Source organism: Sorex araneus, chromosome 6, assembly GCF_027595985.1.
Source record: "Sorex araneus isolate mSorAra2 chromosome 6, mSorAra2.pri, whole genome shotgun sequence".
In the NCBI taxonomy this organism is placed as follows: domain Eukaryota; kingdom Metazoa; phylum Chordata; class Mammalia; order Eulipotyphla; family Soricidae; genus Sorex; species Sorex araneus.
Window position 1 is genome coordinate 102,922,464 of NC_073307.1, and position 26,766 is coordinate 102,949,229.

Genomic DNA, 26,766 nt, shown 5'->3' on the forward strand with positions numbered 1-26,766 from the left:
AGCCCCTCCTGCCCTCCCTGGGGAAGGGACCCCTGGTGTGTGGCCGGAAGCCTACCGGGGAGCCATGGAGAAGCCCCTCTTCCCTCAGAGTCTCTACCCCGCAGAGCGTCCTGGCTCCTGGAATAAACCAGCCTGAGATTGGGTCACCGCACCACAGTGCTCTTTAATTGAGTGGCCGCCTCTGATGTGCCTTCCTTCGCCTGTCTATGGAGCTGGGGCACCGCACATTTCAGAATCCCCCAATAATCTGGGTCCCAGCCATGTGCCTGCTCCTTCAGGCCGTCTGCCGAGCCCCTTCCTCTGGCCAAGGCTGGCCATTTATTCAAGAGCCCTGCCTGGTGGACATGGCGCTCTCAGGGCCCTGCTCCCGAGAACTGGACTCTCCTGGGGGGTGCGGGCAAGGTCTTCTGGAAGCTCAGAGGCAAGGCTTCTTTGGAGGGGGGTCCTGGCTGGCCCCCTGCTAGGGAGAAAAGAAAAGGAGGTGAGAGAGGGCCCAATAGTGCAGGAGGTCACGATGCGGCCGGCTATGCAGGGCGGGAGGGTGACTCACTTGGTGGTGCAGACACACAGTCGTGCCTCTTCTCCCCTGCAACAGACACCACAGTGAGGCCCAGGTACCCCACGCTGCCCTTGCACCCCATCTTCCCTGCCCCCTGCATGCATGTTTCTGGCTTCCTAGGAAATCTCCCGGTCCCCGCAGTCACTCCTCCTGTGGCCTCAGCTCTGTCAGGCCCGCCTGAGAACTGAGAGGGCTCCTGTCCCTTCACACTTAGCCACCCAGAGCCTCAGGCCTGTTAGCCTCTGCGAGAGATGCCTTAGAACCTTCGAGAACATTGGCAGATCTCAGAAGACTTAGAGCATCCAAGAGCTGTAGAGCCCAATGGGCAGAAAAGGATACTTATGGCTGACTCCCACCCCTCAACGTCCCCATTATGGAGCTACGCACACACACACACACACACACACACACACACACCTTCCCCCTGCACCCAAGCCCAGCTCACCCCCCAGGTAGGCGCAGTTGAAGTGGCTGCAGGTCTGATTATAGCTCCGGAGACTGACAAGGCTCCTGGCCCCGTCCTGGGAGAACCTGGTGACCAGGAAGACTTCGTGGGGAGGGATCAGCACCTCACGCTCCTCGGGAAACACAGACAAGGCCTGGATAGGGACGCCAAAGCAAGTCCTCAGAGAGAAGAGGGTGGCATTACCGAACCTGCGGGCCGTGGCCTCATCTGGGGAGCTGGAGGCAAAATGGCCCAGGCGGACCGCGTCCCCGAGCGTCCTGGGCTCCAGGTGCACGTTGCCCACGCCCCGGAACACCACCTCCCCCGGCCCCCCGCTGCAGCCCCCGCTGCCCCGCAGCAGCTGCAGAGCCCGGGTCAGGTAGAAATGCAGGGCCTTGAAGGGGAAGTGCCTCAGGTAGAGGTCCCGGGAGCCGCCGCCCGCGCGCACGGCCTGATTCAGCTCCAAGTACAAGGTGTTGGACGAGTTGGTGTAGACCATGATGGCGATTCCGTGCGGGGCCCCGAAGCCAGGGGGCAAGAGGAGCCCTTGACGCCTATGCTCCCAGGCTGCCCGGGCCGCCGCCCAGGACTCCCGCAGCAGGGTGTGGCCGGCCATCTCCTCCTGCAGTAGGGCCGCTGCCTTCTCCTCCATCTCCTCCTGGCAGCCCACGTAGGCATCATCGAAGGAGTCTGGAGCCAGGCCCAGGAGCAGGATGGGCACGGCCTGTGCCTGCAGAGTCAAGGGAGAGAGAAGCCCTGGAGCAAAGGTGGTAGGTTCAGAGCACCACACAGGGGCTTGGCGGCAGATTAGTGAAGAAACAGAGAGCCAGGGGGCTGGAGAGATAGTACAGCAGGTCAAGACACTCACCTTGCATGCAGCCGACCCAGGCCCCAGCATCCCATATGGTGCCCTGAGCACTGCCAAGAGAACTCCTGAGTGCAGCGCCACCAAGAATAACCCCTGAGCATCGCCAGGTGGGGCCCACAGAACCAAAAATGAACAAAAAAGAGGACCAGAGAGATAGTACAACAGGGAGGGTGCTTGCCTTCGCATGCAGCCGACCCAGGTTTGATCTCCGGCATCCCACATAGTCCTCCCAGGCCCACCAGAGTGATTCCTGAGTGCAGAGCCAGGAGTCGCCCCTGAGTCATGCCAGGTGTGGCCCAAAAACAAACAAACGAAATGAAAAGAAAAGGAGAGCTTGAAGAAACAGAGTCAAGGCCAGAGAGATGGTATAGGAGGTCAGGCACCTTATTTTACATGTGGGTGACCCTGGTTCAGTGCTCAGAACTATGAATGGTCACCTGAGACCAACAGGGCTCACTCCTGAGCATCGTCCCCCTTAAAAAAAAAAAAAACAACAACAGGGGGCTGGAGTGATAGCACAGCGGGTAGGGTATTTACCTTGCATGCGGCCGACCTGGGTTCGATTCCCAGCATCCCATATGGTCCCCTGGGCACCGCCAGGAGTAATTCCTGAGTACAGAGCCAGGAGTAACCCCTGTGCATCGCCAGGTGTGACCCAAAAAGCAAAAAAAAAAAAAAAAAATCAAACCCCTCACTATCATTCATTTCAACTTGGCAAGGCCACTCTCCACACATTTGGACAAGCCCCACACATGAAGGAACCGGCAGAGGAGCCCAGGTGTGTGGGACCTGGGGCTGAGATCTCCAAGCCTGCTCAGATCAGGGTTGGGCCTCCTCCTCCTCCCAGATCCCCCATTTTCCAGTAGTTTGGCAGCCATACCCACAAACTGCCTCTGACCGTGTAATCCCATCAACAGCCAACATCCAGAGACTATAAAACAAAGCTCCAGGAAGCAACCTCTTATAGGCTAGTTCTCCCTCTCGGAGAACCTGACAAGGTACTGAGAGCATCCTGCCTGCGCAGCAAAGCCTGGCAAACTGTCTGTGGCGTATTCATATGCCAAAACCAGTAACAATGATGGGTCTCATTCCCCTTACCCTGAAAGAGCCTCCAATGCGGCACCGCTGGGAAGAACGTGTAAAGAGAGGCTGCTAAAATCTCAGGGCTAGGATAAATAGAGACGTTACTGGCGCCCGCTCGAGCAAATCAAAGATCAATGGGATGACAGTGATACAGTGAAGAGCCCAAGAGCTTCCGTAACATTTAAGGTACTAGATTCAGACCCACACGGGTTCAAATCCTGACTTTGCTACCTCGTTGCTATAGAAACCTGGGCAAGGCACCCCCCCCCCCATCCTTCCCTTTGTTGCTCCTGCTGTGGTGATGACCAGGGTAGCACGCACGTGGCTGGTGGGGGGGCCTCACTGGACCACATGCTCCCACCATGGGGTCTGCTCACATGCTCGAGGGGGGACACACTCTTCTTAGCTGTGCTAAGCCCATTCTGGGTGCAGCACTCACCCAGGGCCACTGTGGTGCTCACACGAGGCTCGATGGGTGACAGTCACACCCCTCAGTTGGTTGCGTGGCTCGCACACACCTGGTCTAGGTGTGCCAGAGACCACATGCTCTCTTGTCAGGGGACGTGGCTGCACTTGGTGCAGATGGAAGGGACCAGGGATGGAACTCAGGGTCTCTCCCCTGGGAAGCGGGCACTTTCTGGTTTTCTTTGTTCAGGAGTGCTCAGGGGCTACTGCTGAATGATATCCAGGGGGTCACTCTCAGGGCTGCTCAGAGATCAAATTCAAAGTCGTGCATGCAGAGCATGTGCAAGCTGAGATCCCGGACTCAAGGCAGGTGCATTTCGCCTCTGAGCCAGCTCCCAGGCCCTAAATCTCTTCCCTTCTTTTGGCTTCTGGTTCTCAGTGAGAAGGCAGGGGGACTGCACTCCCAACATCCTAAAAGCGGGAGTCTTGTTAGAGAGGTTCCCGGGACGAGGGGGAGTGGGGCTAGACGATGAGGTCCTGGCTGAGACTCAGTCCACAGCCGCCAGCCAATGAGTGACCAGACCCTGCCCATCCTTCCACTGTTTCTGTCCCACAGCCAGGCACAGCTGGAACTCCCGAGCCCTCTCCTGCTTGCCCCCAAATGGGGAAAGGTCCGTGGGAAGGAATGAGCTGAAGGGAGATCAACAGCAGGCCAGGCCCCAGATGCAAATATAGCAGTCCTGGGAGAGGGAATGGGAATTTGGGGCTCCTATGGAGGAGTCCCTACTCCCTCTTCCCCTCCTCCACGCCCCCACCTCGTCTGCCTGCTCAGGGTCGCCCCCTACTGTTATTCCGGGCCTGTCCCCTTACCTGCCAGGCGATGTGGAGGCCGAGGCAGCTGAGGGCGAGCAGCAGTGCCGCCAGCATCTCTCTCGGGAGACTGATGAGAGTGGGTGGAGCGGTGGTCTGGGGTCCGGTGGATGGGCCTCAGGACAGAGGACCTGGACCCTCTTCTCCGCTCGGGGGAGGGGTCCTGGGGCTCGGGCCCGGCCGGGACGGGCCGCGGCAGTGGGCAGGGCCGAGGGCGGGGCGCAGGACGCGTCCACTGGGCAACGGGAGGAGCCCCCAGCCCCGGGTGTCGGGGATCGGGGGTCGCAGCTCCTGAACCAACCACCCACGATCTTCTCTCTCGCCGCTGGTGGCCGAGCGGTGACCGGGCCTCGCGGGAGAGGGGGACGGGGTGCCGGGACCCAGCGGTCGCGCTGTCCCCGCCGAGTCCCGGCTAACTATAACCCCCAGGGCCGTAACCCGACACCGCCGGCGCGGTGACCGGCGCGGTGGGGGCCAGCAGCGTGTCCCTCTTCCCGGGGGTGGCGACTTCTTTCCCCGGGACCGTTTTTTGGGGGGTTCCAGGAGAGCTCCAAGTTGAGAAGGGGACTTATGAGACTGACTGGGCCGGCTCCTCGGCCTGACCGGGGTGGGGGGGCGTGGCAGGCCCCTAGCCGAGGGAGTCCCATTAGGGTTCGTCCTCCGAGGGGTCACCGCCTGAGCTCATTTGCATGCATTTGCGTATGACCACCCGTTGGGTCAAGTGTGGTGGGACATCAGACATTCCCTTTACCGTATCCACCTTCCTGTCCCCCAACACTTGTCCTTGTGGGGGTTGGATCAGAGGCTGAGCAACAATCTCAGCTCCCGGGGAGCGGCGGGGGGGGGGGGGAGGGGGGCTCGGTGCACCCGGCCCCTCCCCAGACCCCAGTGTCCCTGTGTTCATAACCAGAGCCTGTGGCCCTCCTGCACGCGCTCTATAAATAGCCTGGCTCTGAGTTTTGGACGCCCCAGCGAGGTCATGGGAGAAGGGGCAGCTGCGGGATCCCTGAGCGGCTCTAGGAAGAGATTTCTCAGAGCGGCAGGTTTCAGCCCACAGAGTGGCCTGAAAAGTTGGGGGTCCTGGGTGTTACCATTTAACAGGCTGCCTGCCTGCTGGCGCTGGGCTGCGCATAAGAGGTACACTTCACCCCAAGACCTCCCTGTGGGTCTGACTTGTTCATTTAGCTTCTATCTGCCATCCTTTCCCCAACTCTGCTTCTCCAAAAGGCTTCCTGTCTATCAAAAGGAAGGCAGAGTGATAGCACAGCAGATAGGCCACTTGCTTTGCTCTGGGTTGCATCCCCAGGATTCTATATGGTCCCCCAAGCCCAGCAAGAGTGACCCCTTAGCACAAAGTGCCCCCCATACAAAAAAAAAAATATATATATATATATATGGAAGACAACTCAGGGGTCTGGACTTGAATAAGCCTGTGAAGAAGGTGGAAGAGAGGAGCCTGTATGACAGTACACTGAGTAGAGTGTTTGCCTTACTGGGTTTGATCCCCAGCATCCCATATAGTTCCCTGAGCACCACCAAGAGTGATTCTTGACTGCAGAGCCAGGAGTAATCCCTGAGCACTGCTGGGTGTCGTTCCAAAACAACAACAAATACTAGGATGGTAATTGGCAAAATTCTTTTTATTTATTTATTTTTAAATATGTTTGCTTGTTTTGCAGGGGCAGGGGCATGAACATCTATGCCCTGGCAGGGATTGAAGTGGGGTGTCCTGCGGGCAAAGCATGCACTCAGCCTGTCAAGGCAAACAACTCAAGACAAGTTCTTTTGCCCCTTCTAAGGAGATTGGCCACCCCATTTTCTCCTAGATTAGAAAATCAGGCGTCGCCCACTCTGGAGAGGATAACAACAGTGTCTCACACCATTATGGGGAATAGCATCTCATGCGTGTCTGGGCAGCCTCTCACATGCAACTGCGCAAGCAGAAGCAGCGGTCTGGGACCTTTGGGAGACTGTTACCTGGTCACAGGGTTATCCTCTCCCCATTCTCTGACTTGGGAAATGGCTCCTGCCTTCCCAAGACCTGGAACCGCAGGAGAGTTCCCAGGAGATGAAAGGGAACTTGGGGATCTCCTCATTATGAGAGGAGCACTGGCCCAGGCGGGCTGGGTAAGGCTGGCGCCCTGACCGGGGGGGGGGGGGGGGGGGACTTCCAGAAATAGATGGGAGAGTGTCACATTTCCGAGCAGCTGTGGGGTGAGGGTATAAAGGAGAAACCTGCCCTCCATGCCCAGAGGCCCTCAGGAGACCTGTGCCCTCCGGAGCAAACTGGCTGAGGTAGGGGTTCCTTCGTCCCCGGGCTAGGGAAGGAAAGACGCTTTTTGAAAGGGAAAATTGGAAGTATTCATAGTGGGGCTTTAGAAAACTTTAGGGAAAGTCTTACGGGAATTTTATTTTAATCTTGGTCCTTTCTTGCTGCTAAAGCAAAATACCACTGAGGGGAATCACTTAGAACAGTTTTCACATTTTACATTTGGGGGCACTGGAAGTCCAAGGCGAGGATGCCAGCAAGGGGTGGGGATGCTTCGTGACTCACAGTGGCCACTTTCCTGGTCCCCATGTAGAGGAAGGGGCTGGAGAGCTCTGGTGCTGGGGAGTCTCTTTTTGTTTAAAGTTTTGTTTATTTATTTATTTTTGCCTTTTGGGTCACACCCGGCAATGCACAGGGGTTACTCCTGGCTCATGCACTCAGGAATTACCCCTGGCGGTGCTAAGGGGACCATATGGGATGCTGGGATTCGAACCCGGGTCGGCCGCGTGCAAGGCAAATGCCCTACCCACTGTGCTATTACTCCAGCCCAAAGTTTTGTTTTTGTTGTTGAGCTGGGTTTGGGGCCTGCTTCCTCCTATGCTTGGGAGAACCATGTGGTGCTTGGAACTGAATCCAGGCCATGTGCAAGCAAAGCATGCACTCTAGACCTTGGAGAAATCGCCCTGCTCCCTTGTTTAATTTTTTTAAATGGGCACCAGAGAGTTAGTGCAATGGGTAGGGTACTTGCCTTGCACACAGCCGACCCAGGTTCAATCCCCATATGATCCCCAAAGCCCTACCAGGAGTGATTCCTGAACACAAAACCAGAAACAAGCCCTGAGCACCCCAAAATAAACAAAATGTTTTTAGGGGGCTTCTTAACAGTGCAGGGCAAAGTCTGGGGGACATTCCTAGAGATACTTGACCTCATGGGACAGTGCTCAGGGCCACCAAGGCCACACCTGAGTGCTGGAGGGTGTCATTTTAAATAAATATGTGGGGTCACCTTTATGTAACTTCTGCATTCATTCGCATGATCCCCTTATTACTAGTCACCCCTACCCCAGGCGCCACTCCCAACTCGCAGGCATTGGGATTTCAACATGAATTTGGTGGGGCACTGGGTAAGGCAACCAACACCAGCTCACAGCATCTTTGCTAGAGAGGTTGGGGATCTTAGGGTAGTTTGGGAAATGTGGGGATTGAGTGGGGCGATATTTGGACTTGGAGGAGGGAAGACAAGAGCCCCACACAGAAGGAGAGGACGGAAAGAGACTGCCCAATGCCTCCACTTCCTCAGCTCACATAGCCTCTCTGTCCACTCTCAATCCCCTCTAACACTGATCACCAAAGTCGCAATCTGCCTGCAAAGCAGTGCTCTGTATTGTGACCTGCACCCACAAAAACTCCAAGGTCCTCAGCAAACATTGCAGAGGCCCACCTGCACCCCGGGCTGAGCGCTGGAGACAGGGAATGAATGAATGCCTTAGACTCAGTTTTCTTTGTGTAGGTGGTGGTGCCAAGGTAACACACCCAGGGCTTCCCACAAGCAAGGCAAATGCTCACTCCCTGAGCTATATCTCTGCCCAAATGGGCTGTACTTGGCCCCTGCTCTCGAGGAACTCACAGTCCGGGAGGCAGCCTGGAGCACATAGGCAGCCCAGTGGGACTGAAGTGTGGCAGCGGGAAGTGCATGGGGCTGTTGGCATCCAGAGGGGCCTGGAGGTAGCAGGAGAAGGGCATGCACAGCGTACAACTCTGTGCAGAGCCACGTTGGAGGGAGCGAGTAGAGCCTCCCAGTGTTGGGCCATGGGGACTTAAGTGCTGGGGAGCTGCATGCAAAGTGTGCTCAGTGCTCAATGTTCAGCCCTCTGAGTTGTCTTCTACTCTCTCTTTGGCTCAGAAACTTTTGTTTTGGAGGCTGGAGCGATAGCACAGCGGGTAGGGCATTTGCCTTGCATGCGGCAGACCCAGGTTCGATCTCTAACATCCCACATGGTACCCCAAGCACCGTCAGGAGTAATTCCTGAGTGCAGAGCCAGGAGTAACCCCTGAGCATTTCCGAGAGTGACCCAAAAAGCTGGAAAAAGAAAGAAAGAAAGAAAGAAAGAAAGAAAGAAAGAAAGAAAGAAAGAAAGAAAGAAAGAAAGAAAGAAAGAAAGAAAGAAAGGAAGGAAGGAAGGAAGGAAGGAAGGAAGGAAGGAAGGAAGGAAGGAAGAAAGAAAGAAAGAAAGAAAGAAAGAAAGAAAGAAAGAAAGAAAGAAAGAAAGAAAGAAAGAAAGAAAGAAGCTTTTGTTTCACTTCTTTTTTTCCTCTGCCTTTGCATCTTTCTCCTCATAATTTTCATTTCTGCATTTTTACATTTGAGGCATTTCTTCCAGTCAGTTTTGGGCCACAAGAGTCTTGGGTTTTTTTCTTTTAGGAAAGCACCCCACCTCACTCAGGACTTGTTTGGTTTGGGGCTATACTGACAGTGCTCTGGGGTTACTCTGGCTCTGCACTTAGGGATCACTCCTGGCAGTGCTCGAGGGACCACATAGGATGTTGAGAATTGACCTTGCTCAGCTTGTGCAAGACAAACACACTACCTGTTGTACTATAGCTCTGACCCCAGGCCACAGAAGTTTTGAGCAGGTAAGAAAGAAGATAAACTGTGCTTTCGGACCATATAATTCTCCCTGCTTCCTGGAGAAGGCATTAGCAGGGGAGTCATGCAGGGGAGGGGGGCAGTAGACCAAAGCCACAGCAGGGAGTACTAATATTTAATATTTGATGAATGGCTGAATGGACCATGATACCCATAACTGTATGAGGTGACCGGGTGATTTGGGGGAAGGTATGACTCATCTGACATCAAATTAATATAGCCTGGGCTAGAACAAGCCTCCCTCCCTAGACTAGATAAAGTCTAAAGAGGAATTAATGAGGCCAGAGCTACAGTACAGCAGGCAGGGTTGGCCTGGCACATGGCCAACCCAGATTCAATCTTCGGCACCCCATGTGGTCCCCTGAGCACCATCAGGAGTGAGCCCTAAGCACAGAGCCAGAAGTAAGCCCTGGGCACAACCAAGTGTGACCCCAATATGAATATATATTTAAAAAGAGAGAGAGAGAGAGAGGGCCAGATGTGCCTGCCCAAGCAGAGCCCCCGGCAGCCGCTTGCTTCCACAATCCAAAATCACCACTATACCCCTGGTCTGGCTCCACCGTCCAAGATATAATCTGCTGAAAATTCTGGTATGCGGGTTTTGTGATTGAAATCTCCAGCCTTTCTCAGGGTCAGGTTGGGCTACCTCCCCCCACCTCCCTGTACTTCTGGAAGTCTCAGCAGTCACATCCACACCCCAAAGATGCCACCCAATTCAAACGCTACTCCAGCCTTACCATCCTGATAAAAATACCGAATGCCCTGAACAAACACCATGACCTTGTAGCACCTATATTGCAAACCATAATGCACAAAAGGAAAAGGAGAGAGAGAGCAAGAAGGAAAGTGCCTCCCATAGAGAGATGCTGGGGATGGGGCCTGGGGTGGGGGTGCTGAGGGATGGTGGTGGGGAAATGGGAGACATTGGTGGTGGGAAATGTACACTGTGGAGGGATGGGTGCTGGATCATTGTATGACTAAAATTATGAACAGCTTTGTAATGGTCTATTTCACAGATATTCAATTTTTTAAAAAATGTTTAAAAAGTAATGTGGATTTCATGCCCAATTCAATCAGCTTAAACAATGGCTGAATAAATAGCAGCACTCCTGTACGCTGTAGCACTGTTGTCCCATTGTTCATCAATTTGCTCGAGCGGGCACCAGTAATGTCTCCAGTGTACACTAAAAAAGCAAAAAAAGAGGGGCTGGAGCGATAGCACATCGGGTAGGGCGTTTGCCATGCATGTGGCGAACCCTGATTTGATTCCATCCCATGTGGTCCCCTAAGCACCACCAGGAATAAATCCTGGGTGCAGAGAGGAGTAACCCCTGTGCATCACCTGGGTGTGACCCAAAAAGAAAAAAGAGAGAGAGAGGGCCAGAGTGATCAGAGTGATAGCACAGTGGGCAGGACACTTAGATTGCATGCCTCCTACCTGAGTTTGCTCCCCGACTTCCCATATAGTTCTTCCAAACTCTGACAGGAGTAACTTCCATGTGCAGAGCCAAGAGTAACTTGGTTTTAAAAAAAACAGAGAGAGGCTCTCCGCCCAGATGTGATCCTGAGCAGCCACACATGAACAGCTCCTCCATTCCTGAGCCCCCATGATCCCAGAGGCCCACTAACTGGCACCCAGTGGCTTCTTGCAGAAATGCCTCTAGACTGTGAACTAAGCTATGGCCCCATGCCGCCCCAGGAGGGGAAAGGTTTTACTCTCTTGGCCTTTCCTTTCTCCAGCGGTGGCATGGCGACCACCATCTTATAAGGCCCATTAAACAGAGGTATGAGCTTGCAATGATGCGACTTCTGGCAGAAATTTATCTGAACTTAATTACTAAAATACCAGAAATCCAAAACCACGCAGCCGCTGTCATGGCCATGTGACCTCATATGCTCTTCATTCTCAGCAATCGAAAACAAATTATCAAATGATACCTTTTCTGCAGGTCTGATTGTTGGGGGAAAATTCCAAATAATAATAGTGAGTTTTCTGTTGAGATATTGAATGTAATCAAAGTAAAGAGAGAGTAAAGTGAAAATCATCTGCCACACAGGCAAGGTGGAGAGTGGGACGAGGGGTACACTGGGGTTCTTGGTGGTGGAACACATGCACTGGTGAAGGGATGGGTGTTTGATCATTGTATGACTGAGACTTAAGTCTGAAAGCTTTGCAACTTTTCACATGGTGATTCAATAATTTTTTTTAATGTTTAAAAAAAATTAAAAAAAAAAACAGAGAGAAAGAGGGAGAGAGATGATAAGGAGTCCAGAGTATCTCACAATCTCACAACACAGAGCCAGAAGAAATGAAGCGCCTTGGGAAGGGGGAGGCAGCTCAAGGGGTGCCTGGCCGGCTGTACTATCTCTCTGTCCCCCATTTATTATGAGCAAGATGTGCGGGACTGTGAGTTCAAGCTGTGGGTGCATGACGCATGTGTTCAATGGTTGAGAACTGTTCCCCTAGCCGGCCGACAGCCAAATGAGGTGAAGTAACAGGGAGGGAGGAACAGGGCCCCAGGCTGGTTGGTAATCAGTCACTGTTTATTTCTTCCCTACTTCTCTCTTACAGCAGAGTTAAATAGAAATTGTGAAGGATGGGGTTCACATAGGTGGGGTTGAATATTATCAAAACAATAAGCAGAGGGGGCTGGAGCAATAGCACAGCGGGTAGGGCGTTTGCCTTGCACGCGGCCGACCCGGGTTCAATTCCCAGCATCCCATATGGTCCCCTGAGCACCGCCAGGAGTAATTCCTGAGTGCAGAGCCAGGAGTAACCCCTGTGCATCGCCAGGTGTGACCCAAAAAGCAAAAAAAAAAAAAAAAAAAAAAACCAATAAGCAGATATATATCCCCTCCTTTAAGGGAAGTTCTTCTAGGAGATTAACTCAGAGACAAAAATCTTACCTGGGGGTTTAGCACCCTAGATTACTAGGAGATCCACTCAAGGGCGGGATTCTATAAGGGTGTATTGCTCTCTCCTTTCCTTAGTAATCCATTTAGACAATCAAATTAAATTTATTTTTTATTAATATATCTAGTCATTTTGTATGAACACAGTGAGAGATATGTTAAGCTTAAAGGTTGGTTCTTCCTGGAGACAACTCGCTATATATCCCAGACTACAGTCCTCCGGCCAGGTTACTCTTTCCTAACTCTAGCAGGTCCTTATTCACTTACTTCTTTTTTAGGTCATGACAGAGTTTGTTCCATGACCGCACTCTTAACTTATTATACTTTTTGTGGTGCTTAGCTTGCCCCTTTTCGATGCCGGGGTAGCTTACTGCTTGCCCTGAGTCTATCCTTGTCCATTGCTGGGACCATACTTTTGGGGGTGTTAGGAAGTAAGGGCAACTGAGGCTTAAGCCAAGTAAATATGATGGATGTCCAAGAGTAAATATTATTCAGAGTTGACTAACTCCCATGCTACAAAAGCATAGCATCAACTGTCTTCTTTTTTTTGCTCTTTGGGTCACAACCCAGCGATGCTCAGGGCTTACTCCTGGCTCTGCACTCAGGAATTACTCCTGGCGGTGCTTGGGGGACCATATGGGATGCCGGGGATCGAACCCGGGTCGGCCGCGTGCAAGGCAAACGCCCTACCCGCTGTGCTATTGCTCCAGCCCCTCAACTGTCTTCTTGTATCTATCCAAAATGGACACTGCTAAACCATGCAAAGGACATAGAGGAAAGAGGAAAAAAACAATATAGGATTATTAGTGCCCGATGGAATTGGGTGTGTCTTGGGAGCACTGTTGTGGGAGTAACTCAATAAACCTAAGCTCCCTGTGGGAGGTGCAAGGACAAACTAATGTTATCCAACACAGGAGAGGGGGCCAAAATGATAGTACAGCGGGTAGGGCACTTGCACATGGTCAACCCAGGTTCAGTCCCGGGCATCCCGTATGGTCCCCCAAGCACTTCCAGGAGTGATCCCTGAGTGCAGAGCCAGGAGTAAGCCCTGAGCATTGCCATGTGTGACCCAAACCGGGAAAAAAAACAGATGTGATGGACATGGAAGGGAGGCCATCATACATATTTCCTAAGGGGAAAGGTCACAGAACATATATAGGTAAGTATGTTCCACTCCTCCTTTTGAAAAAAAAAAAACATGAATAAGTCTGAATACCAAAACTCATGTAAGTGTATGTAAAGACTGCATTATCTGTACATGCACAGCCCTGAAGGCTGCCTTTACTACAGGGTTCTAGAGCACACAGAAGAGGAGGAGGGGCTGGAGCAATAGCACAGCGGGTAGGGTGTTTGCCTTGCACGCAGCCAACCTGGGTTCGATTCCCAGCATCTGAGGGGCAGGACAGAGCAGACTGTGAGTTCAAGCTGTGGGTGCATGACGCATGTGTTCAATGGTTGAGGACCACCAGGGGTGATTTCTGAATGCAGAGCCAGGAGTGTCCCCTGTGCATTGCTGGGTGTGACCCAAAAAGCAAAGAAAAATAAGAAGAAGAAGAAGAGGAGGAAAGAAAGTGAGGGTCGGGCGTAACTCAACAGGATGAGTACACGTTCTGGGTGCCGTTTGGTGCCTGGCACTGCAGGTCCCCCCAGTGCCGGCTGGAGCAAGCCCCCAGCACAGAGCTGGGAGTAGCCCCTGCACTGCTGGATGTGGCCTCAAAACCAAAAGGAAAGACCAAAAGAAGAAAGTGAACTTGGCTTTGTGATTTATTCCTAAAATCATTTGTGCGCATTTTTTTTATAAGCATGTATTTTACTTTGTGAGAAAGCAAAACAGAAATTTAAAAAACACAGCCCTGACTTCGACACTGTTATCCCTCTTGGAGCCGCCTCAGGCTCTCAGTGCACCGTCCAGAGGAGGTGCGGGTTCTCTGTCCCCCCCCCCAGCAGGAGGCCCCGCACCCCAGCCCCATGCTCTCCACCAGACCCTGGAGTCCTGCTGGGACTCCACCATCGGCTCTCCCCACTGGCGTCAGGATCCTACATCCCCACACGCAAGCGCGGCCACACGCCTTCCTCTTGTCGCATCCTAAGGCCTTCAGTACTCTTGCTCTTCCCTCTCCTGCTGCCCCCAAGTCCTTTCCCACCCTCCACTCCAGCCCTTTCTCTCGGTGCCGAGTGAAGTGAGGTTCACTCCTGCTCACTTGTCACCTCCTCCAGGAAGTCTCCCATGTTCCTGCCAGCAAGGAGGGGCCTCACTCGGTCTTCTGAACCTCCGTCTGTGCCAACCACTGGGGGTGGCACAGATGCGGCTTTACGACCCTTTGTCTAAGGTTTGCTAAGCCGTACAGATGAACACCCCTGTTTTTCCAGATGAGGAAACGGAGATCCAAAGAGAGACGGTAACTCGCCCAGAGTCGCCTTCACCATGCAGACTCCTCCGGCCGCTCTGTCTCTGCTGCTGGTGTCCATGAGCCTCCTGGCCGCATGTCAGGTAAGGGCACTGCTGACCGGTCCCCGCCTGCAGGGAGCTGAGTGGGGGGCCTAAGCCTGACCTCAGGGGGAGGAACAGGGGGAGTGCATCGCTCAGTCTGAGGGAACAGCCTTGGACCCCCTACTGGGTTCTGCTCTGTCCTGCCCCTCGGGTGTGTCTGGGGCTGAGCATGTACCTGAGCATGTCAGGGGGGCGCTGGGTACTCAGCCCCCACCTGGCTGTGCTCAGAGCTTACTCCTGGCCCTGTGCTCAGGGATCCCAGAGGGCTTGAGGGACCACAGCGGGTGGCGGGCATCCAGCCACCAGGTCAGCGCGTGCCAGGCAAGCGCCCTCCCCGCTGGACTTGCTGTCGCCCCGAGCCCACCCTCTTGGTCCTTGTCGTTCCCCCTCGCTCAGGGCCAGGGCCACCCCCTGGCCATAGGAGACCTCTTCTCCAAAGAGACGCCGCTGGACATGGCCCCGGCCTCCTTCGATGACCAGTACTCGGGCTGCACGGTGGCCATGAGGGCGGCGCTCCCGGACCTCAACCGCACCGAGTTCCTGGCCAACAAGGTGTACGCGGACGGCTGGGCGCTGGCCAGCACGCAGTGGCAGGAGCGCCGCGCCTGGGGGCCCGAGTGGGGCCTCGGCGCCACGCGGCCGCCCCCGCCGCCCCCCGGCTTCCGGGACGAGCACGGGGTGGCCCTCCTGGCCTACACCGCCAACAGCCCCCTGCACAAGGCCTTCAACGCGGCCGTGCGCGAGGCCGGCCGCTCCCGCACCCACTACCTCCACCACTTCCCCTTCAAGACCCTCCACTTCCTGCTGACCGAGGCCCTGCAGCTGCTGGCCAGGGGCCAGCGCTCGCCGAAGTGCCGCCAGGTGTTCCGGGGGGTGCACGGCCTGCGCTTCCGGCCCGAGGGGCCCGGGGCCAGCGTCAGGCTGGGGGGCTTTGCCTCTGCGTCTCTGCAGAACGTGGCCGCCCAGCAGTTCGGGGAGGACACCTTCTTCGGCATCTGGACCTGCCTCGGGGCGCCTATCCGCGGCTACTCCTTCTTCCCTGGGGAGGAGGAGGTGCTCATCCCCCCCTTCGAGACCTTCCAGGTGATCAACGCCAGCAGGCCCACCCAGGGCCCGGCCCGCATCTACCTCCGGGCTCTGGGCCAGCGCAGCACCTACAACTGCGAGTACATCAAAGGTGAGCAGCCTACGCATGCGCCAGGCCCGGGGACCACCCACTCCGGCACCACCGGCTGTGGCCCTGGATCTGAGTAGCAGCAGCAGCAGCAACAGCAGCAGAGCCTCGCTGGGTGGCACGGCCGGGCTACGTATTCCCTGGGTCATTGGGGTCTCCCTGAGCACTGCTTGGTCGTCCCCCCAAGATAGGTGAGCTGGGCACCCTGTTCTAGGATAGCACTGTGCAGAACGGGGGCTCCCCCATGCCCTGGTCTCTGACACTGCAAACAAAATGCCAGCAGTGTGACAGGGGGTCCCACCCTTAGCATCCTGGAGCAGGCAAGGGCGTGAAGTGAAAGTCTGGCACCCCCGCTGAGTCCTGGGTCTGACCTCGCTGCTGCACGCATGTCATGGTGAAGCCAATCGCCCCATGACAATGGTGCGGAGAATCTGTTTCCGGTACTCCTGCCCCCTTCATCGAAAGGGGGGTGCCCTGTCTTCCCAGGTGAAATGCTTCTGCCCCTGGAACCGCCTGAGCCGGGGGTGAGGTGGGGTTCCGAGAGGCTTTGCTTGGTCACGGTGCCCACCAGACTTTTCTCCCTCTGAGCAGCCAAGAGGAACCTCTCTCTAGCCTCAGCACGAGCACCCAGACTGCCAGTGCCACAAAGGAGTATTCGTGCAGACTCCTCTGGTGCTGTTGGGGGCTGTGTGGGTGGGCTGGGCAGGAGGCAGCTGAGCGTTGCACCCCTGTATTCCTGCTGAGACGACAGCAGGTGGTGATGCACTTTTGTGCATCCCAGGACCACTCAGAGCAGAAGTCAAGGGAATAGGGCCCAATTGGAATCGGTTTGTTGTTTTATTTTTATTTTGTTTTGGGGCCACACCCGGCGGTGCTCAGGGATGACTCCTGACTGTACTCAGAGGGATCCCTCCCGGTGGGGCTCGGGGAACCATATGGGATGCTGGGAATTGAACTCAGGTTGGATGCGTGCAAGGCGAGCTCCCTACCGCCTGTACTATTTCTCCAGCCCCTGGGACTTGTTCTTAACTTCAGAAGGGGCTGCAGCTGGCAGCGTGATGCCCAGGGACTTGCCCTCCCCTCCCCCGCAGCTCCTTAGAGGCGGGCTGTAGGCAAGCTGGAGGCTGGGTCTCTGCGGGGAAAGGGCCCAGGCAGCTTCGGCCTTGCCTCAGACAGCAGCAGGGGCTGGAGGGAGATGAGTCAAAGGAAGAACCTGACCAGGCCCCTCCTTGACTGGGAACAGGCAGGGAAGAGGGATGGGGTGAGGCAGGAAGAGCGGCCAGACGGGGCCTGGCTGGGTTCTGGGGCCACTCACGGGTCAGGTCAGAGCAAGGGGAGGGCGGTCCCAGCAAAGAAAAGCAGCATGAGGAGAAAACACAGCAATTTACCATAGACTAAGGGCACAGACCACAGGGCTCTGGGGGTCCTTCCTGTCCTGAGGCCATGGAAGTCTTGACTCTCCCGTTTCTCCCCCGTAGATAAGCAGTGCAAATCTGGGCCCTGCCACCTGGGTGACTCAGGTAACTGGGGGGCCTTGGGGGTGAGCGGGCTGCCCTGGGGTTGGGCCCCTACTTGGTTATTGTTCATAAAAAAAACAAACCTCTTTTAACAGTAATAATAAAAGTCATCCCTCTCAGTCGCCCAGCTGTGGGCTTGCTAACCTCCTCAGAGGGTGTGCTTGTGTGCATGGGGCAATGTTTCGGTGCTCAGGGGTTACTCCTGGCTCTGCACTCAGGAATTACTCCTGGAGGGCTGAGGGGGCCATACGGGGTGCCAGGAATCGAATCCAGGTCAGCTATGTGCAAGGTAAATGCCCTACCTGCTGTACTATCTCTCTGGCTATTAGTCACCCTCATTTGGTTTATTTATTTTTGACTTTTGGGGTGACACCCAGTGATGCTCAGGGGTTACTTCTGGCTCTGCACTCAGGAATTACTCCTGGCAGTGCTCATAGGACCACATGGGATGTCAGGGATCGAACCCAGATCAACTGCGTGCAAGGCAAATGCCTCCCCACTGTACTATCGCTCCAACCTCATCATCCTAATTTTATTTTATTTTATTTTTAATTTTTTTTTTTTTAGCTTTTTGGGTCACACCCGGCGATGCACAGGGGTTATTCCTGGCTCTACACTCAGGAATTACTCTTGGCGGTGCTCAGGGGACCATGTGGGATGCTGGGATTTGAACCCGGGTTGGTCGCATGCAAGGCAAATGCCCTACCCGCTGTGCTATCACTCCAGCCCCTCATCATCCTAATTTTAGAGTCAAATGAGGAGCCAGAGAGCTGGGCAGTGAGCATGCTTCGCACACAGAACAAGCTTAACCCCTGGTACTGACTACCGGCTCCCCAGGGCACTCCCGGGAGCAGTCCTCAGGCTCGAGGCTCAGCCCCTGATGCTGCTCAGGGCCGGGAGTAGCAAATGAGCACCACCAAGGCCAAACTAAAGTGAGACCCAGAGACGGAAGTGACTTGCCCAAGGTGACAGAGGTAGTGGCAGAGTCAGGACCAAAACCTCCCACCTGGCTTATGTTCTGAAATAGAACTTGAGCCTGGGAAAGTTTGGGGTTTGCCTTTGATCCACCAGCACGTCTCTGACCAGGGTTGACACAGAAAAACAAAGATGAGCACCATGGGGCTGGAGCAATAGCACAGCGGGTAGGGCATTTGCCTTGCATGCGGCCGACCTGGGTTCGATTCCCAGCATCCCATATGGTCCCCTGAGCACTGCCAGGGGTAATGCCTGAGTGCAGAGCCAGGAGTAACCCCTGTGCATCGCCGGGTGTGACCCAAAAAGCGAAAAAAAAAAAAACCACAAAGATGAGCACCAGGAAATCCCATTCGGGTCCCCCTGCTTCAGCCCGCCCTGCAGCGTCCCAGGAGGCGGGGCTGGACCTGCTGGCCTCAGATAGGGTCTGCACCTCTGGCTCCTTCCTCGCTCACTCCTGCTCTTTGTCTCCGTCTGCTGTCACATGTGTGTCCTGTTCCCAATCTACCCCAGCATTTCTCTTCCTCTCGTTTCTGCCGATGCTTCACTTCTCCCCTAAGAATGTCAGTTTTCCTGGGGCTCGAGCCATGGTACAGAGGATAAGGCGCTTCCCTTGCCCACAGCAGACCTGGATTCCTCCAGTGCCCCTCAGGAGTGACCCCTGAGCCACACTGGGTTACACCCTCTCCCCCAAACAAGTTTCTCTGTCTTTCCGCAGCCACAGGCCAGGGCCCCCATCCCTTGCTGTGGTCACTCCTGCTGCTGCTCTGGTTCCTGGCATGGGGGGCGTTTCTGGATTGCCCAGGCCAGCTCTGACCCCTGGAACAGTGCCTGCTGCCTCCACCAGGCCCCGCGAGCCAGGATGTCGGCCATGTGTGTGCTGAGTGACAGGTCCGTGCCAGCTCCAGTGGCCCGGGACGCTGGGGCCCTCCGGCAGCTGCCAGGCCTGCTGATGGAGAAACAGGAGGAAGTCTGGGGACATACTTTGGGGATGAAGCGCGATGGGGAGCAGAGTGGGGTGACCCTGAGACTCAGCAACTCGGTACAGAGAGGATCTGAACTACAGTGTGTGTGGTCTTTTGTGGGGAGAGGGCGAAGGGATGGGAGGAAACCACGTGATCAAAGTGCCCTTGGGTGCCTCACACGTGCAGCTGGGTGCTGCCCTCATTCCCTGGGACACTGGCCCTCACCTCTCCAAGCCTGCTGAGCTGGGAACCCTTCTGTGCTTCTTGGGTCAAAGGCCTGTGTCGGAGCCCCTGGTCAGTGGATGAGCTGCCTGCAGACAGACTGTGCCTAAGGCACAGAGGCGGGGCCAGGAAATGTGAAACCCAGAAAAGGAAGTGTGTGTGTGTGTGTGTGTGTGTGTGTGTGTGTGTGTGTGTGTGTGTGTGTGTGAGTGCGCGCATGTTTGCAGGGCCAGGCACACACACAAGGCATGTGCTCCTCTACAGAGCCAAATCTCCAGCTTTCAGAAGAAATCTCGTGGGGGCCAGAGAGGAAATAGAGGGTATCAGGCACTTGTTCTGCAGGCACCAACCCAGGGGACCAGGTGGTCCCCTGAGCATCTCTGGGTGTAGCTCTGGAGGCCGCCCAAGCACTACCTGGATGGCTGGGGTGGTCCCTGGCACTAGAGCCTGCACAGTGCCACCTTCGGACCTCACATTGAACACATGGCCTGGCTGGTGGAGAATGACCAGGCACTTCCCCCTGCTCCTCAAAATCAGAAACCCTGCACTGCCCCTCCATTGGACACTTTTCAGCTCTCTGAATGCTGCAATCAGGGGAGTGGAGGCCCCCAGACATGGCCGGCTGAAAGAAAGGGCTCAGCCCCTTCCAGCCCGGTGCTGTTTCTGCTCTGACCCGTGACTCCTACACTTCCTGCCTCAAGAGACAAACTGGGATCCCCAATTTCTACAACCACGGGTCCCACAGGGAAGACAGGACACCAGGGGATCAGGACACGCTTTATTGGGAGGCGGGGCTTTGGCGCCTGCTTTACCATGACCACCTGCTCTGGAAAAGACCGAGAGCCCACTACCTTGGCTGTCCTCTTCTGAGCCCCAGTCAGGCAGGCGAGACCGCGACTTACATGGCCAGAGAGTCAAGAAGACCCCCGCAGAATGCCCTCTCCCTTGTCCAAGGTCAATGCCCTTGAGGGCAGCACTTTGAACTTTAAAAAAATAGATCAATGAAAGGTGGGAAGAATCAACTACCTCAGCTTTGGGAGCCCCACATGGCGGTGTTCGGGGCTACACCCAGTGGTGCTGGGGATGGAGCCTGGGGGTCCCATGTGCACAGCCTGTGCTCAGCCGGTGGAGCCCTGCCCTGCCCCTGTGGAGAGAGAGTCATCAGCAATGAGGGGTTCGGTGCACTCGGTACTTCTCTTTGGGGTGAGGGTACTTCCGGCACTCTGTGAAGTCAGCAGGGCTGATCCAGGAAGACAGGGGTCTCAGGCTCCTAGGCGCGGTGGGAAAAGGCTGGGTGGTCTCCCTGAAGGTCTCTCCTCACCCCACTGGGGAGCTGTGGCCGCAGCCCCCGGCCTCCCCCCAGCCCCGGAATCACAGGGCCTGCACCAGAACCAAGAGGCTCATGACCAGGGCCATGGAGAAGAAGATGCCCAGGAAGAAGCGGTCAAGGACGCGAGCCAGGCGCTTCCAGTCCTCGAGGCGGCGCTGGGCGGCCCGGTGGCTGCGGAAGGCGCTGGCGATGGTGGCCACGTGCTGCAGCAGGGCTTCCTGCCGGCACAGGCACCGCAGCTCCCGGCAAGGGCCTGCCGGGGGCCCGGCCCCTCTCCCGGGCGGCTGCGGGCTGGGGGGGCGTTCTGGGGGGTTAGACTGCCCACAGGGCTCTCCTCGTTCCCGCACACACAGACTCCGGGCAAGGCGTCCCAGCAGGAGGGCGCGAGCCCAGGCGGGCATGGGGCGGGCGCTGGGCCCGCAGTAGTGCAGGTTCATGATGAGGATAGTGAGCGCCGTGGAGAAGGTGACCATGGTCATGGTGGCCATGTAGTACTTCCCTGAGGGAGAGAGTGTGCTGGGCCCAGACACTTCGGCCTGTGCCCGCCCATGACCCCGGCACAAGAGCTCAGGACCCTCAAGACGGAAGCAGGAAGGGGGAGGGCCGAGACTCTCAACCAAGTGGGTTCTGGAAACAACTCGTCTCCCCAGTGCTTCCCGAGCTGCTGGCGGCTGAATTCACCCACAGTGGGAGACTCAAATATACCCGTAGAACCTGGGGGTGTCAGTGGCCCTGGGCCAGCACTAGCACCGCACCCCAGGGGGCTGCGGAGATGCTTCCCTGCCTTGATAAAGGTCACCCTCCCACCCACCGGCCCCTCGGGACTTACATGGTTTGGGGGCCACACCCAGCAGATCTCAGAGCTTACTCCTGGCTCTGTGTTCAGTGATCACTCCTGGAGGGCTTGGGGGACCATATGGGGTGCTGGGGACTGGGTCTGGGTCACCTTTGTGCAAAGCAAGCAGCTTTCCTCCCCACCATCTCTCTGGACCCATCCTGAGCCGCATTTCCCTTGTTAGCTTGATATGGGGACCTTGATCTCCCTCCACCAAACACTACATTCCCCTTCTAGGGCAGGGGATATAGCTCAATGGCAGAGCACTTGCCTTGGCTGTGTGAGGCCCTGGGAAACACAGATGCATGCATGCAAACAGAACACACCGACAGATGCATGCGTGCAGACATACACACACTCACATGGACGCATGTGTGCAGACACATACTCACAGATGCACGCATGCAGACACACACAGACACATGCGCGCAGACCCAGACGCATGCGTGCAGACCCACACACGCACACAGACGCATGCGTGCAGATACATGCACACAGACGCATGCGTGCAGATACATGCACACAGATACATGCAAACACACACAGGTGCACACAGACACATGCTCCCACCCGCCTTTCTTCCAACCCCGAGGCACCTCCTCCCAGGAAGGGGGCACATTTCTTCCCCTCGCGTCTCAGGAGGCCAGGAGCTCCCCGTCTCCCGTTGAAGCTGACCCTCTTATCCCAGGCCCAGGGCTGCCGCTCCCGTGGGGTGAGGCCAAGGCGCCTGGGCAGAGCCGGCGCGCACTCACCGATGAGTGGAACGCTCTCGGCCGGGGGCATGCTCTCGGCCAGCAGCAGCTGGAAGACGGTGAGCGCCAGCAGCACGGTGACGCCAAGCGACACCTTCTCGCCCGAGTCGGCGGGCAGGTGGAAGGCCAGCGGCGCGAGCAGCGAGATGAGCACGCAGGGCAGCAGCAGGTTGCACACGTAGGCGGCGGCGCGGCGACGCAGCAGCAGCGTGAAGGTCACGTCGGGGTAGGGTTCAGAGCAGCAGCCGTAGGTGAGCACCCGCCGGCGCGCCGGCATGCCCAGCACGCGCCACTCCACGTTCTCCACGAAGTCGGCCAGGCTGGCGGCCTCGCCGCGCGGCCGCACGTCCAGCTGGTGGCCGCCGTGCGTCCACGAGCCGAACGTCAGGCCGCAGCGCTGCGCGTCGAACGGAAAGGCCGACACGTCCACGCGGCACGAGCTGCGCGTGATGGCCGGAGCGTCCCAGCGCACCGCGCCGTTGTGATGCAGCACCACGTGCGTGCGCGCCGAACCCGTTGGCTGCGCGTCGGCCCTGCGAACACGGGCGGGGCTGCAGAGGCCACGGGGACCAGACGGCCCCGCCCCACCACCATCCCTGCACTGGCCTTCCAGGAGCCACGCCGGAAGGGGCACAGCTGGAACCCAGGCAGTCTCAAAAGGTTTGCGGAAAAGTGAGCGCCAAAAGTTGACAAAGTATCTTTACCGGGATGCCAACTGCCAACCCCCTAATAGAAGGGCCAGGTGTTTTGTTGGGGAGCCACGCCCGATGTGATGCTCCTGGCTCTGAGCTCAGGGATCACTCCTGGCAGGTTCAGGGGACCATGTGGGATACCTGGGATCGAACCCTGCAAGCCAAGCGCCCTACCCGTTGTAATGTCACTCAGAGGCCTAGAGTGGTGAGGTTTACAGAACAGCTCAGGTGAGTCAGGAATATGCCAGAGGGGCGGCCCAGAGGGGAAGTCTCTAGGCAGGTCCTGGAACCCTAAGGACCTAGGGTGCTGCCTGGCAAGGGGGCCCCCACACCTCTGACCTTCTCTAGGTTCTCTGGATACATCCGAGTAAGACTGGCTTGGGATCATTCAAAATTGGGGTGTCATGGAGGGCATGTGAGTGCCTGGTAGCTTAAAAGGGTCCTGATGGAGAGCTTCTCAGTCTGCCTAGCACCCGGGGTTAGATGAGTGGAAAGGGTGAGGGGGTGGGCTGGGGAGGGGACGCATGCGCAGAACCAAGGACCGCTCCTGGGAGGGACGGGAGAGGGGAGGACCCTGCAGTGGATACTTGTTATAGAGGACGATGTCCGGCCTCCACACGAGCGTGCTGGGGATGCGGATGACGTCGAGGCCCCCGTAGGCGTCGGGGTCCCACTGCAGATAGGCATCTGTCCACTCCTGTCGGATCCACAGGTACAGGGTCAGCACCTGGTTCCGCTCATCCTGGTTGGTGGGGGCACAGAAGGCAGTGGGTCCAGGTGTGGTTGTGTGTCTCTTCACACCCTCCCTGGGAGCCATCTGCAGAGCCCAGCTGCTGTCTTTTTTTTTTTTTTTTTTTTGCTTTTTGCTTTTTGGGTCTCACCTGGAGATGCACAGGGGTTACTCCTGGCTCTGCACTCAGGAATCACCCCTGGCAGTGCTCAGGGGACCATATGGGATGCTGGGATTCGAACCCGGGTCGGCCACGTGCAAGGCAAACGCCCTACCCACTGTACTATTGCTTCAGCCCCTCAGCTGCTGTCTTGTCCATTCCCACCCCAGCCTGTCTTCCCTGGGCCTCCTTCCTCAGCACTGCAGGGGTTAATTTCTGTGAGGCTGGCATTAGGGCACACCAGGGGTCCTCAAAGGTCGGTGCTGGTACTACTGTTAAACATTTACTGGGGTTGGAGTGATAGTACAGTGGGTAGGTCATTTTCCTTGCATGCAGCTGACCCAGTCCCATCCCTAAGGTCCCCCGAGCCTGTCAGGAGTGATCCCTGAGCACAGAGCTAGGAGTAAGCCCTGAGCACCACCAGGTGTGTCCCTTAAATCAAAAATGAAAAAATAAAGAAGGGCAACATTTACTGAATAGATGTTGGGGGCATAATCATCTTTCCCGCTGTTCCAAACCCTGTTAAACACACACCCCAGGCGACAGGCAGCACAACAAACCATGTCGATGATCTGAGACAGTGTCACCTCCAGGGTCACGTTCAGAGCCTGGTCCGTGTCTGCCACAGGCCTCAGGGCACTTGTGTAGTTGGCAAAGAGGTCCCGGAACAGCTTGTGAGCCAGCCTGCCCTCTGCTCCCAGGCACCCTGGGGATGTGAACAGGGTTGTCCCGCTGTGTCATGCTTCTGCCGGTGACTCCCTATGACTAGCTGTGGCCCTGCTCCTCCCTGGCCTGTCTCCAGGGATACAGGCGGGGAAAAGCCGAAGAGTTGGTGCCACCTTCTGGAGTAAGGCTGCTGGGTTTCTTCCCTGTCCTTCCCTCCACCAGGGGCACAAATGTTGAAGGAGCACAAACAGACACAAGATCCCTCTCATCACCCAGGCACTGGTCCTGTCCATGTGGTCCCTCAAACCTGTTTTGCTTCTCCAGTTGTTCTTCAGGTGATTGCTTCAAAGCTCCTGATACTCTGTGGCCCTCAGACTGGGGAGACAGGCTTTGCATGCTGGGAACTCAGATTTGATCCCTGGCAACATGGTCCCCTGAGCATCATTGGCAGTAAACCCACCACATACCAGCTCTGCCAGGTGTGCCCAAAATCAGAAAAATAAATAAAGCACCATCTGGGGCCGGGCTGGAGCAATAGCATAGCAGTAGGACATTTGCCTTGCATGCAGCCAACCCAGGTTCGATTCCTCAGCCCCCCTTGGAGAGCCCAGCAGGCTACCGAGAGTATCTGCCCCCACGGCAGAGCCTGGCAAGCTACCCATGGCGTATTTGATAATGCCAAAAACAGTAACAAGAAGTCTCACAATGGAGACAATACTGGTGCCCACTCGAGCAAATCGATGAGCAACGGGATGACAGTGACAGTGACAGTGACAGTGACCCTCTGGGGCCAGAGAGACAGTACAGCGGGTAGGGCATTTGCCTTGCACGTAGCCAATCCGGGTTTGATCCCCGGCATTCAGTATGGTCCCCCAAGCATCATCAGGAGTAATTCCTGAGCGCAGAGCCAGGAGAAACCCCTGAGCACCACCAGGTGTGGTCCAAGATTAATAAAGTACTAACAATCCTCCCTGTAAACAGCTCCAACACTTGGGGCCAGAGTGATAGTATAGTGGGTAAAGACTTGCACACAGCTGACCTGGGGACTATCCCTGGTATCCCTGAGCACTGCCAGAAGTAATTCCTGAGTGTAGTCAGGAATAATCCCTGAGCATCTCTAGATATGATTCAAAAAAACAAAGACAAGAAAACAAAACAAACAAACAAAACTCCAATACTCAGTAGCTCCTGTGCTCTCGGGCTTCAGTCACTCCGAGTCCTCAGTAATGTGGCTTCTTGGTGTTTTCAGCTCGGTCCCGGCTCCCACAACAGCCAGGCCACCTCCTCTGCAGCGGCGTCCCCCACTGCCCCCAGGGAGTTTGTTCTCACAGCGCAGGGAGAAATGAGGAGCCCAGAGAGACTGGGGTGGGGGGGATGCGGGGGAGAGGGGGAGGACGGGAGCAGCAGCTGTGTCCTGGGGGCCTCATACCTGGGAGGCAGGGGAGCAGAAGCAGAAGGCCCAGGCTGGAGACAGAGAGGGTCAGGCCACGGCGGGGGCTCCTGGGCACCATGGTCCTACCCCCGCTAGGTGGGTCGTGGGTCAGCTCTCGGGGGAACCTTCTGTCCCACCTCAGGCAGCCTAAGGAGCTGCTGGCAAAGCAAAACTGGTTGCTGCTGGAGGCTGCTGACCTCAGGGAGCCCTGCCTAGGCCCTTCCAGTGCCTCCCCTCTGCCCTCTGCCCTCTGCCCTCTGCACGCACCAGCGCTGGTGGGTTCCAGGCCTCCTGCTGGGGCTGCTGCCATTTCTCCTTCCCTGCAGCTTCCTCTTCCCGGCTCTGTCTCTTTCTGTCCTGGCCCTCCGCTCTCACTCAGCCCTGGTCTCTGTCCTTCCCTGTCCTGGGGACTCGCTGCTTTCTCCGCCTCTCTTTACCAAGACCTTGCCCTCTCCACCCTCTCCTCCCTTCTCGCTGTTTCAGCCCCGCCTTCCTCCCACTCCATCCCCCAGACCTGGGCTCTGGACGGCCTCAGTATGGGGCAGCCTGCAGAGTCTCAGGAATAAGCAGGTCTCCCCCACCCCCACCCCACCCCCCCCATCTGCTCTTTTCATTTGCTTACATTACACTTCATTCGCCTCACAGGGTTGGGGCACCCTTGGGAACAGCAACTGAAACACACACCCCCAGGCCTCCTCAATTATTCAGACCCTGTGAGGCAGCACCCAGGCTCAGTGCCCAGGCTGAGGAGCTGGAGTCGGGATCTGCC

General features: G+C 56.3%; 3 protein-coding genes across 3 annotated transcripts; 1 reads left to right on the forward strand and 2 right to left on the reverse strand.

The window, feature by feature from the left end:
- Positions 1-353: 353 nt before the first annotated feature.
- Positions 354-4,296, reverse strand: ART5 (ADP-ribosyltransferase 5). Its single transcript, XM_004618276.2, has 4 exons — positions 4,231-4,296; positions 1,005-1,734; positions 551-586; positions 354-460 (listed from the first exon to the last, which is right to left on the reverse strand). The coding sequence occupies exons 1-4, from the start codon at positions 4,285-4,287 to the stop codon at positions 354-356; spliced, it is 930 nt and encodes a 309-aa protein (XP_004618333.2). The 5' UTR covers positions 4,288-4,296.
- Positions 4,297-14,437: 10,141 nt separating this feature from the next.
- Positions 14,438-19,122, forward strand: ART1 (ADP-ribosyltransferase 1). The gene is made up of 4 exons (XM_004618277.2): positions 14,438-14,550; positions 14,947-15,727; positions 17,203-17,244; positions 18,932-19,122. The coding sequence occupies exons 1-4, from the start codon at positions 14,485-14,487 to the stop codon at positions 19,027-19,029; spliced, it is 987 nt and encodes a 328-aa protein (XP_004618334.2). The 5' UTR covers positions 14,438-14,484; the 3' UTR covers positions 19,030-19,122.
- Positions 19,123-20,771: 1,649 nt separating this feature from the next.
- Positions 20,772-26,307, reverse strand: CHRNA10 (cholinergic receptor nicotinic alpha 10 subunit). The gene is made up of 5 exons (XM_012934935.2): positions 26,265-26,307; positions 24,460-24,605; positions 23,597-23,751; positions 22,318-22,850; positions 20,772-21,229 (listed from the first exon to the last, which is right to left on the reverse strand). The coding sequence occupies exons 1-5, from the start codon at positions 26,305-26,307 to the stop codon at positions 20,772-20,774; spliced, it is 1,335 nt and encodes a 444-aa protein (XP_012790389.2).
- Positions 26,308-26,766: the final 459 nt, after the last annotated feature.